This window comes from Myotis yumanensis, unplaced genomic scaffold (assembly GCF_028538775.1).
Source record: "Myotis yumanensis isolate MYYU_CA2020_CCGP unplaced genomic scaffold, mMyoYum1.0.hap1 SCAF_8, whole genome shotgun sequence".
Lineage (NCBI taxonomy): Eukaryota > Metazoa > Chordata > Mammalia > Chiroptera > Vespertilionidae > Myotis > Myotis yumanensis.
The window spans coordinates 45,651,806-45,667,264 of NW_027223759.1; the positions used below are offsets into that span (position 1 = coordinate 45,651,806).

At 42.4% G+C, this 15,459-nt stretch overlaps 1 protein-coding gene across 3 annotated transcripts in view; it reads left to right on the forward strand.

Annotated features, from left to right (window-relative positions):
- Positions 1–15,459, forward strand: part of METTL8 (methyltransferase 8, tRNA N3-cytidine) — a 77,808-nt gene that overhangs the window by 34,962 nt on the left and 27,387 nt on the right. For 2 of the 3 annotated variants that reach the window (XM_070422774.1, XM_070422773.1), the window contains one exon: positions 10,453–10,544. In XM_070422774.1, the coding sequence (XP_070278875.1) occupies positions 10,460–10,544 (85 nt within the window). In that variant the 5' untranslated portion in view covers positions 10,453–10,459. Of the gene's footprint in view, positions 1–73; positions 1,607–10,452; positions 10,545–15,459 lie in introns of those variants that run through there. The other variant, XM_070422772.1, reaches the window with a different exon arrangement.

A 15,459-nucleotide genomic window follows, 5' to 3' on the forward strand; every position in this document is an offset into this window, starting at 1 on the left:
GTTAAAATGATATCATTTTGGATATATTGAATTAAATATGACATATTTTAAAAATTAATTTCACTCTTGACAGTACCACCCGGGGACCGAAGAGCAAGAGTGCCGTGTTGAAGCGACCACTACCATTCAGATTCCTCTTATTCCTGCAGCTGCCTCTGCTGGGGATGGGGCTGACCCCCACAGTCCTCACACCCAGTGGGAATAAAGCTCATTTACTCCCGACATCTACACCCGCTGGAGCCCTCAGTGTTTCCACCCTGCCCCTCCCAGAGGTTCAGTGTTTTGTATTCAATCTCGAGTACATGAATTGCACTTGGGACAGCAGCTCTGAGCCTCGGCCCACCAACCTGACTCTGCGCTATTGGTACGGGAACGCTGGTCATGACAAAGTCCAGGAGTGTGGCCACTACCTATACTCTTCAGAGATCACTTCTGGCTGCTGGTTGGGAAAAGAGGAGATACATCTCTATCAAACATTTGTTGTCCAGCTCCAGGACCCACAGGAGCTTGGGAGGAAGACCAAAAAGAGGCTGAAACTGGAGGATCTGGTGATTCCCTGGGCTCCAGAGAACCTAACACTTCACAACCTGAGTGAATCCCAGCTAGAACTGAGGTGGAGCAGCAGATACTCTGTGGGCCACTGTTTGGAGCACCTGGTGCAGTACCGGAGTGACCAGGACCGCAGCTGGATTGAGCAGTCAGTGGGCCACAGATGTAGCTTCTCTTTGCCGAGTGTGGATGGGCAGAAGCTCTACACGTTCCGTGTTCGGAGTCGCTATAACCCACTCTGTGGAAATGCTCAGCATTGGAGTGAATGGAGCCACCCGATCCACTGGGGCAGCCATACTTCAAAGAAGCCCATAGTGCCCCCATCACTGTTTGCACTGGAAGCCGTGCTCATCCCCCTTGGCTCGGTGGGACTGATTGTTAGTCTCATCTTTGTGTACTGCTGGCTAGAAAGGACCGTACCCCGAGTTCCTACCCTCAAGAGCCTAGAGGATCTGGTTATCAAATACCATGGGAACTTTTCGGCCTGGAGTGGTGTGTCTAAGGAACTGGTGGAGAGCCTGCAGCCAGACTACAGTGAAAGGCTCTGCCACATCAGTGAGATTCCCCCAAAAGGAGATGCTCTAGAGGAGGGGCCTGGGGGCTCCCCCTGCAGCCAGCATAGCTCCTCCTGGACTCCCCCATGTTACAGCCTATAACCTGAAACCTGAGCCCTGATACCCTGACAGAACCCCAGGGTCCTATAGCCCTAAATTGTACTACCCCTTCTCCAACCAGCCTGGGCCCAATGCTCCCCTCACTCCAACTGTGGCTGATTTTGAATTATGTGCCCCCTATTACTGCTCCCTCATTCAGTGTCTCCTCCTTAAGAATTGCCCCTTTGTCCTGTACATGTTTGTCATCTCCCTCAATCCAACCTTTCCTCTTCCTAGAATTCTTTCTCCCTCCCTCCCAACTTCTTTCCATCTACCCTTCCGTTGTTCCCGAATCAATGAGAAATAGTTTCTGTTGATAATAAAAATAAATGAATAAATAAATAAATTTCTTTTTCACTTTTTTAAAATGTGGCTACTAGAAAATTATAAATTACATTTGTGGCTAATGTTATACTCTTGGACAGTTGCTGAATTAAAACCATTTGAGCACCATCACCAATATGGACAGTTATGTCTTGTGAGATTATTGCTAGGCAATTAAACCCCTAAAAGATCTTCTGGTCCTAGGCAAGCTTCTCCTTTACCAGTTCTTTTCCTCCTTTAGACGAGTGACTTAGCTGTACGTGTTCTCTTTTTCCATGTGCTGCCCCAGCTCTTTTTGCGCAAGATTCCTGCCTACTCATTTAAGCTCTATTCTTTCATAGGCTGTCCAGGAAACAAGGGTCAACTGTTCCAGTGGCTAGCTTTGGGCTGCTGCACACGAATCCCTTGGCGAGTTATTATTTTGCTAGGTCTAGCAATATGGCCCAGAACATTGTAATTTGAAATAGCTCTTTTAGTAATTCCGTTGAGCAGCGAGGTTTAAGAATCCATGGTTCAGTCTAATGGCTTTCAAGCTTTTCTTTAGCAGGAGAATTTCTTTTCCAAGTGAAGTCTTAACATAGAATTCCAATATTTCTTTAAAAATGTTTTGTTTTTTTTTTTATTGATTTTAGAGAGGAAGAGAGATTGGGAGAGAGAAACATCGACCGGTTGCCTCCTGCATGCGCCCAGACCGGGTTTTGAATCCACAACCTGGACTTGTGCCCTGGCCAGAAATCGAACCGGCGGACCTCTCAGTGCACAGGCTGACGCTCAGCTGACTGAGCCACACTGGCCAAGGCTAGGATCCTAATATTGAAAAGGTAAAAACAAACCTTCTCTGAATGAAGTGGGCCTGGAGAGCTAGGGCATCCACAGCTCCACCTCCCTTTTCCTCTTCCACTTCTCATCCCTCACTGGCAGCCAGGCGGACCTTCAGGGTTCTGCCGATCAAAGTTTGAGAAACCTTGATTGAATCTTGTCAGGCATTCTTATCCATAGCATACCCCACAAGGCGTTCTCCAGCCTGTGCCAGAATGCCTCCAGTGACCTCTCCAAAGGCAGAGGTGCTGTGACAGTGACTTAATAGGAAAGGAGTTGCTTCACACGGACTGAAAACCAGAAGACTGGTTTACTTGCCCTTCCTTCAAATCTAAAATTCTGTCCAAAAGTTCTCCCTTCCTTATCTTCTTCATATGTTAAGAGTAATGTTTCCTTTCTTGGTGAATTTTGATTTTTTAAAGTTGTTTCTAGAAAAGCATATGTCATTTTTCTCTCAGAGATGTTAGAATTGTCCACAGTTTGTTTCTCTTCAGCCTCGTGGTAAGGAATATTTATTCTGTACTGGAGTCCCGGTGCACGGATTCATGCACTGGTGGGGTCCCTCAGCCTGACGTGCAGGGATCGGCCGAAACCAGCAGTCCTACATCCCCTGAGGGATGTATTAGTGTGTGAAGGGCAGGCAGCTGGGGAGGAGCCCGAGCCCGGGCCAGGCGCCACACTGCTCCCGCTCATCCTGGCCCCGCTGTGCCTGCTGCAGCCACCACTCAGTAGGCATGCTGCCGCTCCGCTGTGGTCTCCACGCACCGTCCTAGGGCGATACTGGTGTGCTCATGACTGAGAAGCGGCCGCAGGCTCACGCCCAGTCCTGATGCTGGTCCCGGTCCCGATCCTGGTTCTGGTCCTGATCCGGGTGGGGTATGCAGGGGGAGTGCCCACAGCTGTTCTTGCCAGCCATGAGCCTAGCATCTGGTGCCCATTGGTAAGCCTAGCAGCGCTCCCCCTGTGGGAGCACACTGACCACCGGGGGATAGCTCCTGCATTGAGCGTCTGCCCCCTGGTGGTCAGTGCACATCAAAGCTACCGGTCGAGCGGTCAAACGGTCACTAGGCTTTTATATATATAGGTATGATCCTCTTTTTAATACCTTCTTGAGAAAAAATAGGCCCCTTTTTAGTCAGTTTCTAATATCCTGAGAAAGGTTTGCCCTTCCGATTCTGGATATTTGTATTGTTAGTATCTACATCTGCCTATAGTTTTTTAAATAATTTGGTGAAGTGAATTTCACAAAACATAAAATTAATCATTTTAAAGTGAACAATTCAGTGACATTAATTACATTCACAGTTTTGTGCAACCAGCACCTCTGTCCATTTCCAAAACATTTCCATCACTCCAAAGTAAAATCCCTCACTCATTAAGCAGTTATCCTCACCCTGAAGTCCCCCAGCCCCTGACAATCAACAATCTGTGTTCTGTCTCTACAGATTTGCCTCTTCCAGATATTTCATATAGATGGAATCATATGATAGGAGACCTTTTGTGTAAGGCTTCTTAACGTAATGTCTTGGAGGTCATCCATATTGTAGCAGTATCAGTACTTCATTTTTATGACTAAATAATGTTCTCTTGTATGCATATACCACAGTTTGGTTTATCCACTCACCCACTGATGGAAATTTTGACTATTCCCACCTTTTGACTCTTGTGAATAGAGATGCTTTGAACATGTGTATATATGTACTTGTTTTAGTTCTTGTTTTCAATTCTTTGAGGTATTTGAGTTGGAATGGAGTTGCGGGGTCACATAGTAATTCTATTTTTAACTTTTTGAGAACCTACCAAACTCTTTTCTATAGTAACTGAACCATTTCATATTCTTCTGATAGTCTTTTAACTATATTTAGTACATTTATTAATTTGGGGGCCGGGCATTGACATAAAACTGTATTCAGAATGCTTTTGAGAAATGGCCCAGAGATCTGTCTGCATTGAGCAAGTTAAACAGTTACTTGGAAAAATCACTCTTCATTCCATGCTGTTCCAAGTGTAAGTATGTAGCAACTTTTCAGGGGAACCCTGACATTTATAAGAAAGCAGAAAGCAATTATATCATCAGCTAAGCCAGTGGCTTTCAAGCTTTTTGGCATAATCCACAGTAAAAAGTACAACTTTCATCGTGAACCAGTATACATAAAATATGCTTATGAAATAGGAACAAAAGTTTTCTGTCCATTTTCACCATGTGACACATGCCCAGATAGTTTCCATTTATTTTTTTCTACTCTGTTTCTTTCTCTTTTTAATTGTCAGACTAAATTGATTTCTTGACTCACTGAGAGCTGTGACCTTTAGTTTAAAAAATACTGCTATAAGCCATTCTCTGTAGATCCAAGGCAGGACCTGGATGTTGTGAAATGTCTTTCAATTATATAATCCATTTAAATAATAGTTTTCAGAATCCCAATTGAGTTCAGATATCAAGAATTTTTTCTTATTATATAGTATGAATTTTCTTTAATCATTGTATTTATTCTGATTCCTCTCACCCTGTTACATACACAGTTCTTTAATATAGATAAATATTTTGTCTACCTTCATTATGACATTTGTCATTAGAGGCTAGTTTAGATGTTGAGAGCACAGTCTGGCTGCCTGTCTAAACTTGGGAAGTTACTTTATCTATGCCTCAGTTTCTTCATCTTTAAAATGGAATAATATCTATTCTCATAAGAGTGCTGTGAGGATTAAATTAGTATATATCCTATATAATAAAAGCTTAATATGCTAATTGACTGAATGGTGGAACGACTGGTCACTATGATGTATACCTACCACCAGGGGGCAGATGCTCAATGCAGGAGCTGCCCCCTGGTGGTCAGTAAGCTCCCACAGGGGGAGCACCGCTCAGTCAGAAGCTGGCCTGACAGCTGGAGAGCACAGCAGTGGTGGCGGGAGCCTCTCCCTCCTCCATGGCAGCGCTAAGGATGTCCAACTAATGGCTTAGGCCCACGAAAACCCCCCAAAAGCTCCCTCGCAGGTTGGGCTGAGGGACCCAACCCCCAAATGCATGAATTTCGTGCACCAGGCCTCTAGTATAATATAAAGTGTATACACATAGTAAATAAGCAACACATAAGAATCAGCTATCTTATTGTAACCATTTTCTAACATGTACTTTACTCACTTATGTATCTATTTTATCTTCATTATTAGATTGATATGTTTCTTCAGAGAAGAGTTTAGCTATGTCTGTATCATAGCTATATTCCCCATATAATAAGCACCTAATAAGTATGTTTGAATAAGTGAATCAATATAGAGAAATATGAGATCCAGTTAATATCTATTAGAAGTTTATAACTAGACTGAGCGTTAATATAGTGGCTAAATATGGGCTTCAGAATAAAAAAAAAAATCTGAATTTAAATCTTGACTCTATCCCTTTCAAGGTATGTGAACTTGAGCAAGTTCCTTCAGGGGATGTTGTGAGTATTAAAGAACATAAATATATAAAACTCTTAGTAGTAAGTTATCACTAAAAGGCATCATTCTTCTTATTATTAGATGGAGAATTGACATATATACCAATGAATAAAGAAACAATAAAGAGGAGTGTATGCAAGGTCATACAATGAAAACAGTGAAGAACACACTAATGGTCTGAAGAATAAAAAAGATTCCTTCTCTCTAAAGATAGTTCTCTCTAAGAACCTCTCTGTTATTTTCAATTACTTTGTTACAATAGATTCCCAGAAGTATAATTCATAGATCAAACAGTATAAGGTGTTTTTTCCCCTTGGGTAGTGGTGGTGGTGGTGTTGGTTGTTAAATACTTGATTATTTTTAGTTTGTTATTTGTTTCTATGCTTAAATTCTATTGCAATTGTATTTATTGCTTATAAACTTGAATGATTCTTATTGCTGTCTGTTGGGTTTGGGTATACGTGAATCAGACTTTTCTAATATAAAGAACTACCATAAAGCTGCAGTTCTTGAGGAAGTCCCATAAATACAGTAGGAACATTTTATAGGTTTCAGTGGGGATTCTGTAACTGTACAGTGGAAAATCTGTTCTGCAGTGGCTTAGGGTATAATATTACCCTCACTTAGCAGTTAAGAAAATGAAGCAACATAAAGAACAGTGTAAGGAAGTTAGAGCAATTTAAAAAATAACTAAACCTATTAAGTGCTCAGGAAGAAGCAAGTTAAACAGTTTAAAACATGCTTAAAGCTAAAGACCACATATACTCTCATTGTCTCAGAGCTTGGTTCTTTATAGGGAAATGAATTGTTCTATTCTCTTTCTTATAGGTTGTAGAAATTTACAGATGACTTGTCCCAGGCTTTATAATACTTTCTTTTTTTAATTCCTCACCAGAGGATATGTTTTTTATTTGTTTGTTTGTTTCTTAAAGGATCTTTATTGAGGTAAAATTAATTACAATGTAATTTATTCCTTCTAAGTATACAGTTGAGTGATTTTTAGTAAATTTATAGTTATAACCATTACCTCAGTCCAATTTTAGAGCATTTATGTTACCCTAAGAGGATTTTTTATGCCAATTTTCAGGCATTGCCCTTTACAATTCCCAGTTACAGGCAATTACTAATCTACTTTTTGTTTTTATATTTTAGCGTTTTCTGGACATTTCATAGTAATGGAATCATACAATGTGTGGCCTTTTGCATGTGGATTCTTAGCATAATGTTTTTGAGGTTCATTCAAGTTATGTGTATCAGTAGCTTGGTGGGTTTTGGTGCAGAAATACTACTATCCCATTGTGTGGATATTACACATTTATTTATCATTTTATGGGCATTTAAGTTGTTTTCACTTTGGGGGTATTATAAAAATGCTGCTACGTGAATATTCGTGTTTATGAATATTTTTTGTGAGGACATATGTTTTTAGTTCTCTCGGATGTAAACCTAAGAATAGAATTTCTGGGCCAGAGGATATGTTTTTATTGATTTTAGAGAGAGTTCAATGTGACAGAGAAACACCAATTGGTTGCCTCCCATCAAACCCACAACCTAGGTATGTGCCCTGACTGGGAACCGGACCTGCCACCTTTTGGTGTACAGGATGATGCTCCAGCCAACTGAGTCACCCAGCCAGGGCAATAATACTATTTTTTAAATAAATGATTTGTTGCTTTTAATAATATTCTGTATATGGGGTGGGGGCAAAAGTAGGTTTATATTTATGAGTATGCAAAACAGTTTATTCTTGTATTATTATTTGCTAGAGGCCCGGTGCACAAATTCGTGCACCAGTGGGGTCCCTTGGCCTGGTCTGTAGGATTGGGCCAAAATCGGCTCTCTGGCATCCTCCGAGGGGTCTTGGATTGCAAGAGAATGCAAGCCAGGTCGAGGGACCCCACCAGTGCAAAATTGGGGCCAGGGAGGGACGCAGGAGGCTGGCCAGCCCAGGAGGGACCACAGGAGGGCTCCAGGGCATGGCCAGTTTTGCTCAGTCCCAATCGGCCAGACCCTAGCAGCAAGCTAACCTACCAGTTGGAGCGTCTGCCTCCTGGTGGTCAGTGCATGTCATAGCGAGCGGTTGAGTGGCCTTAGCATATCATTAGCATATTACGCTTTGATTGGTTGAACGGCCAATGGAACGACCAGACAGCATATTAGGCTTTTATTATATAGGATTGTATTATTTTCATATGTACACTTGTAAGCCTGTTTTTGCCCCACCCAGTATATTTATATGTGCAAAATACAAAGTATAGTTGTCAGTTCAAAGTGATTCCTCACATATATTAAAATAAGACAAAACAAAAATCTATTATCTGACTCATTAGAGCAGCGGTTCTCAACCAGTGGGTCGCGACCCCTTTGGGGGTCGAACGACCCTTTCACAGGGGTCGCCTAAGACCATCAGAAAACACATATATAATTACATATTGTTTTTGTGATTAATCACTATGCTTTAATTATGTTCAATTTGTAACAATGAAATTGGGGGTCACCACAACATGAGGAACTGTATTAAGGGGTCACGGCATTAGGAAGGTTGAGAACCACTGCATTAGATCTAGTGACAAAGCTGCTTAATGATTATTTGGATTTTAAATAATTAGGTTTTATTTGAAATAATGGTGGTTAAAGTTTCATCTGTGAAACTCTGAGATTTGCATTATCATTTGCTTTTCTTAGGGACTTCAGTATACCAGTTCTAATCCTTCTCAAAAGATTACAGTTTCTCACCTTTTGGTGGTATATTTATAGGCAGGTCACTGGAATACACCCTCTCATATCTGGTTACATACACATTACTTAAAAATAGCACCAAGCTGATCATCATTCTACCCAAATCAACTCCTTATTCTGTCATTGATACCCCCCGTTTTCTTGATATTCAGTTTTAAGATCTTGAAATCATTCCTGACTCTTCTTATCTACTCCCCACAACATCTAGTTAATCTCCAGGACATAACAGCTTTTTTTTTTTTTTTCCACAGTGTCTCTCCCTCCATTCTTCCTTTCTGTTTTTTCATTGCCATCACCTTAACCCTGGAACTCCTGACTCCTAGATCACTGCAAGTCTTCTAGTTGGTCTCCCACCCTCCAGTCCCTCCCCAATTCATTGTGTCTTGCACATTACCAAACTGTTCACATTTGAGATCCTCTGATTCTGAGCTCTTAACTTCATCTGCAATTATCCAATCAAAATGGATTGTTGTTTCCTGTACAAACTGTCCACAGTCCCAGCTTCATACACATATATCAGTTAATGTTTATCAGTTACCATAATGATGCACCTTAGGAATTTTATAATTTACTCCTTTCTCCTCAGTGAGGTAGCTGTAAATATCATATGATGTTAATGTTGGTGATATTTTTTACAATTTTCAATAAGTAAATTTCAAGTTATATAGAACTTTATTTCATTATTGTTTAGAAAAAAAATGGTTTATTCCAAGAAATCACATCACTCACTAAAGTTTTACCAGTTGCAAAAAAAGAAATACAAACTTTGTAAAAATAAAACAAAACAAAATCACCTTTTTGTATAAAGATGCTGCTTTTTATTCTAAGAAAGACATTTTTGTGGCAAAAAATAATATCGTCTTGTATTGGGAAAGTAAATTTTGAAACTAAAAAATACTTAAAGAAAATGCCAAAAAGAAAATGCCAGATCTTAGAAAGGTGACTTTTAAAAAAAATATATATTTTATTGATTTTTTTTTACAGAGAGGAAGGGAGAGGGATAGAGAGTTAGAAACATCGATGAGAGAGAAACATCGATCAGCTGCCTCCTGCACACTCCCTACTGAGGATGTACCCACAACCAAGGTACATGCCCTTGACCGGAATTGAACCTGGGACCCTTCATTCCGCAGGCCGATACTCTATCCACTGAGCCAACTGGTTAGGGCAAAAGGTGACTTTTATATCTATATCAAGTAGTCTATAATTTAAATGTAAATGAACCCATTTATAGAAATTAAGGCAGGTAATAAGAAAAGTCTAAAGTTACTTTAGAAACTGAGGATTGCCCTAACCGGTTTGACTCAGTGGATAGAGCGTCGGCCTGTGGACTGAAGGGTCCCAGGTTTGATTCTGGGCATGTACCTTGGTTGCGGGCATATCCCCAGTAGAGGGTGCATAGGAGGCAGCTGATCGATGTTTCTAACTCTCTATCCCTCTCCCTCTCTGTAAAAAAAATCAATAAAATATATATTTTTTTAAAAACTGAGGATAAGTACAAAGTATTTTATAAATATTGTAAAAAGAGTATTCAAGAACCATTAAAGAATGCCCTGTTCATAAATGAACAAAAAGGCAAATGAATTTAGTCTTAGAGTAAAATACAGTGAACCATACCAGCACCCAAATAATTGTGCACCATAATAGTGCTTCTGGGACATGACATACTTCAGCAATCATGTCCAAAGGGTGGCTGGGGATTGCAACACAACCAGCTTTAAACAAAGAAACCACAGAGGTTCCAGGGTTACCCCAGCACTTATCAGGAGGCACATCTGACACAAAATACCTTCAGTGGACGAGGAATTAGTTTGTATCATTTGTCTTTGCATAATCTAGAATGACAAATGCATCCCCTGCCACCCTTTTCCTGCCTTCTTCAACTGTAAAGCATGTTTTACAGTTGTTTTATTTTTTTTTATAGGGATCATATGCAATGGTCAAAAGAGGAAGAAGCAGCAGCCAGAAAAAAAGTAGAGGAAAACTCAGCTGAGCGAGTCCTTCTGGAAGAGCAAGGTAGGCAGCTAACTGGTAGCAGCTCCTGGAGCCCAGTTTTCTGTTTGACCTTCCACTGAGTCAGTTCACACCTGAGGCTCTTTTTCCACTGACGGTGTCATTGCTTTGGGGAGCTCTTTACTTCTACCTGTGCCATGTACTTGTTCCATTTGGGAGAATGCCCAGGTTTTTCAGTTCAGTGGAACCAACTTAATGAAATAAAGTAGGTATTCACCTTGTACTTGCTCTTTTTTTAGTCATATTGTTGCTCTTTCTGGGAGACACACGCACATGGGTGGCATTTCACACAAGATTTGAAAACATCACTTTAAAATTTTCCTCTCGTTAGGAGTCCTTTAGTATCTGCTGTGTGTTTCACTTGTTAGTAATGTTAACAAATTCAAACACTTTCAGCAAAGAAGGTAAAGTCATATCAAAATCTTGCTGGTCTCTTAGGATAAATATAAAGTTCCAATATATAAGGATTTGAGGTAACTTTTCTTGAAGGCCATTGATAGTTAGAGTTTAATTCAGATAAAGCCTTGCCAGGCCTTCAAAAATGGCTTCTGAAAAATTGATCTGTGCGACTATAAAAAAAAAAATAGAAAACGTGTTGGTGAGGATGTAGAGAAATGGCAACCCTTTTGCCTTGTTGGTTGAATTGTAAAATGGTGCAACTTTTATGGAAAGCAGCATGGAAGCACCTTAAAAATTAAAAATGAAGCTACCATATATGATCTAGCAACCTCGCCTCTGGACATAGCAAAAAGAAATAGAAAGCAGAGTTTTGAGAGATATTTGTACATCCATGTTCATAGCAACACTATTCACAATAGGCAGAAGGTGGAAGTACTCCACATGTCCATCGATGAATAAAAGGATAAACAAAAATGTGGTAGATACACACAACGGATTATTGTTCAGCCTTAAAAAGGAAGGAAACCCTATCACATGCTATAACCTGGAGGAACCTGGGGGACATATGAAATGAAATAAGCCAGTCACAGAAAGGCAAATACTGTATAATTCCATATATATGTGGTATTAAAAGTAGTCATATTCATAGAAACAGGAAGTAGAATGGTGGTTACCAAGGCCTGGGGGACAGGGAAACACCAGAGTTGTTTAATGGGTATAAAGTTTCAGATTTGCAAGATGAAAAAGTTCTAGACACCCATTTAACACTATGGAACTGTACACTTAAAAATGGTTAAGATGGTAAGTTTTATGTTATGTGTTTTTTAACCATAATTTTTTTTAAAAAGTACCCCCCAAAATGACTTCTGTCCTTACTATGTTGCTGGGAACCCACAGACATTCTGCTGAACATTTGTAGATAGGATTTTTTTTCACCTTATTTTGCTTAAAATCATTTCTTCTTAACACAGCTTGGTTCTTTTTCCTTTAAAAAAAATTTATTGAAGTAGCACATGCAGAAATGTGCACAACTTATAAATGAACTAGAGGCCTGGTGCACCAATTCATGCATGGGTTGGGTCCCTCTGGGTGGCCTGCAAGGATTGGGCCGAAACCCGCAGTTCAGCGCCGCCTGCAGCTCCTACCTGCTGCTCCACTCATCCTGGCCCCACTGTGCCTGCTGCAGGCTCACGCCCAATCAATTCCGATCGGGAGAGGCTCGCGCTGCTATAGCAGCACTCGCCAGCCATGAGCCCTGCATCTAGTGCCCTCCCAAGGGGAGTGGCCTACGGAATCAGGCTGAAACCAGCTCTCCGATATCCCCCGAGGGGTCCTGGATTGTGAGAGAGCACAGGCCAGGGTGAGGGACCCCACCGGTGCACGATCAGGCCGGGGAGGAACCGTGGGAAGGTTCCAGGGCATGTTCTGCTCATCTCAGTCCTGATCGGCCGGACCCCAGCAGCAAGCTAACCTACCAGTTGGAGCATCTGTCCCCTGGTGGTCAGTGCACGTTATAGCAACTGGTCGACCAGTTTACTGTCTGCCCCCTGGTGGTCAGTGCACGTTATAGCAAGTGGTTGAGCAGCCTTAACATATCATTAGCATATTACACTTTGATTGGTTGTTCGGTTGTTCTGCCTTTCGGTCTATTTGCATATTACCCTTTTATTATATAGGACTAGAGGCCCGGTGCACAAAAATTTGTGCACTGGGGGGGGGGGGAGGGTCCCTCAGTCCGGCCTGTGCCCTCTCGCAGTCTGGGACCCCTCAGGGGATGACCACTTGCTGGCTTAGGCCCACTCCCTGGGGGATTGGGCCTAAGATGGCAATCAGACATTCCTCTGGCAGCCCTCGGGGGATGTCCACTTGCCAGTGGGAAGCAGGCCTAAACTGCATTCGGACATCCTTAGCGCTGCTGAGGAGGCAGGAAAAGCTCCCACCACCACCACTGTACTGGCAGCCATCAGCCTGGCTTGTGGCTGAGCAGAGCTCCTCCCATGTGAGAGCGCCCTGACCACCAGAGGGCAGCTCCTGCATTGAGCGTCTGCCCCCTGGTGGTCAGTGTGTGTCATAGTGACAAGTCATTCCCAGTCGTTCTGCTGTTAGGGTCAGTTTGCATATTACCCTTTTACTATATAGGATAGAGGCCTGGTGCACGGGAGGGGCCAGCTGGTTTGCCCTGAAAGGTGATCTGGATCAGGGTGGGGGTCCCGCTTGGGTGCCTGGCCAGCCTGGATGAGGGGATGATGACTGTTTGCAGCTAGTCACACCCCCTTCAGGTTGGGGGTCCCCACTGGGGTGCCTGGCCTGTCTGGGTGAGGGGCTGAGGGCCATTTTCAGGCTGGCGGGTGACTGAAGCTCCCAACCTCTCCTTTTTTTCTTTTTTTTTTTTATTCTGGGATTTATTTACCTTCTATGGCTGTCACTGGAACTGAGAGCCGGCTTTAGCTCTGAAGCTTGGCTCCAGCTCTGAGACCTTGGCTGCTGAAAGCAGGTATCTGGGTTTATTTGGCTTCTATAATTGAAACACTGTTGCAGCTCCAGCTCTGAGGCCCGGCTAGCTGAAAGCAGATTTCTGGGGTTTGTTTAGCTTCTATAATTGCAACATTGTTTCTTTTTTTAAAAATATATTTTATTGACTTTTTACAGAGAGGGAGGGAGAGAGATAGAGAGCCAGAAACATCGATGAGAGAGAAACATCAATCAGCTGCCTCCTGCACATCTCCTACTGGGGATGTGCCCGCAACCCAGGTACATGCCCTTGACCAGAATTGAACCCGGCACCCTTCAGTCCGCAGGCCGACGCTCTATCCACTGAGCCAAACCTGTTTCGGCGCAACATTGTTTCTTAGAGTGCAGCTCAGAGGCTGGCAGCGGCAGGCGGGGAACCTTGGCTTCCTCCATCACTGGAGCAAGCAAGCCTCCTGTTCACTTCAGCTGCCTGGCTGCCGGCCGCCATCTTGGTTGGCAGTTCATTTGCATATCGTCCGGATTAGCCAATGGGAAATGTGTCGGAGGTATGGTTAATTACCATGTTCGTCTATTATTAGATAGGATTCTCACAGAGCTCAATGGATTTTCCAAACACCCACCTCAAGAAACAGAATATTACCAGTAACCCAGAAAGTTTTCATGTTCCAACCCAATTACCATACTTCCCCCAATCCTTCAGGCCCCATAATGAGCAACCATTGTTCTTCTGGCTTCTGACCCCATAGGTTGGTTTTGTCAGAGCAGTTTGGTTCTGGTTCTGACCATTTCTCATTCACTCTTGTGACAAAATCAGAGTACCCATTAAATAGAGCAATTCAGGAAACTATGGTCACAGGTCAAATCCAGCCCACTGCTTGTTTTTATAAGTCAAGCATTATTGGGACATAGACATACTCATTTATTTACATATTTTTTATGGCTGCTTTTGAGCTATGTTTACAGAGCTGAATAGTGGCGACAGAGACCATATGTAGCCCACAATGACTACTCACTAACTGGCCCTTTGAAGGAAATGTTTGTCAACGCCTGAGATGCAGTTTTCAGGATAGATTGGTCAGCTGTCCCAAGGCTCCCTAGGGAAAGATATTTACATTCCTCTGTGCAAGCCAAGCTAGTGAAAATCACTAATCCCACTGGTAGTTAACTATCGTTCTAGTGGCTTCAGTCTACAATTGAGGCTAAAGTTTGAAGCGAAGGTAGCTGTGGAGCCTGAGCTACTGACAATGCCCTCCCTAGCTGCCCTTACCCAGTGAAGGGGCAGTGCTGCGTCTTATCATCTAGCATCAGTTGCTATTCCCTTAGAGCTTGCTCTCATTTCTTACACCTAAGCTTGAACGTGTCCTGGAGAGTGGACAAGAAAGAAGAGTACCTGCCCCACAATGGAGCTGTTCTATTTTTATGAGCTTCCAGCCATGCAGTCCAGAGTAGGATATGGCCCGGGAGTTGGATTTGAGGGTGCATACCAGTGGCAGTTCTGCTTACAGATCAGCCAACATTGCATTCCTTTCAGGAGCTCCGTCATTCTGTTTCTGAGGAAGTATAATTTTGCTTCTTTGCCAGCAGCTGCACAGACATATTTTCCACATTACTCAAGCTTCTGCTAGTGGCCACCTGGATGTGACAGAAAGAGTCAAGCCTAAACCGAATTAAAAGTTATCAGTCATCTTAATTCATTTCCAGCAAATTAAAAATTATACACAGTATATTTCATTTGATCATTTAAAAAACCAAGGATTTTTTTTTTTCACACTCTTGAATATTTCTGTGTAGAACATAAATAGATGAGCAGTGCTGATAATGTTCCTTTGCAGTGCTCTGCACGTGGCTGCCTATTTTGGCCTATTTATGTTAACAATGAACTTGAGTGAAGCTAATGAGAAGGTTATTTTAGGGCCCTGGAAACCGCAGTAAAGGAAAATGACAGTTCCCGCAGAATCATAGTGTGACTGAAATAGAAAGGTGGTGACTGGGCTCTCTCTGTAGAAGCAGGAAAAGCAGGCTTGAGAGGACTGATGATACTGCTTTG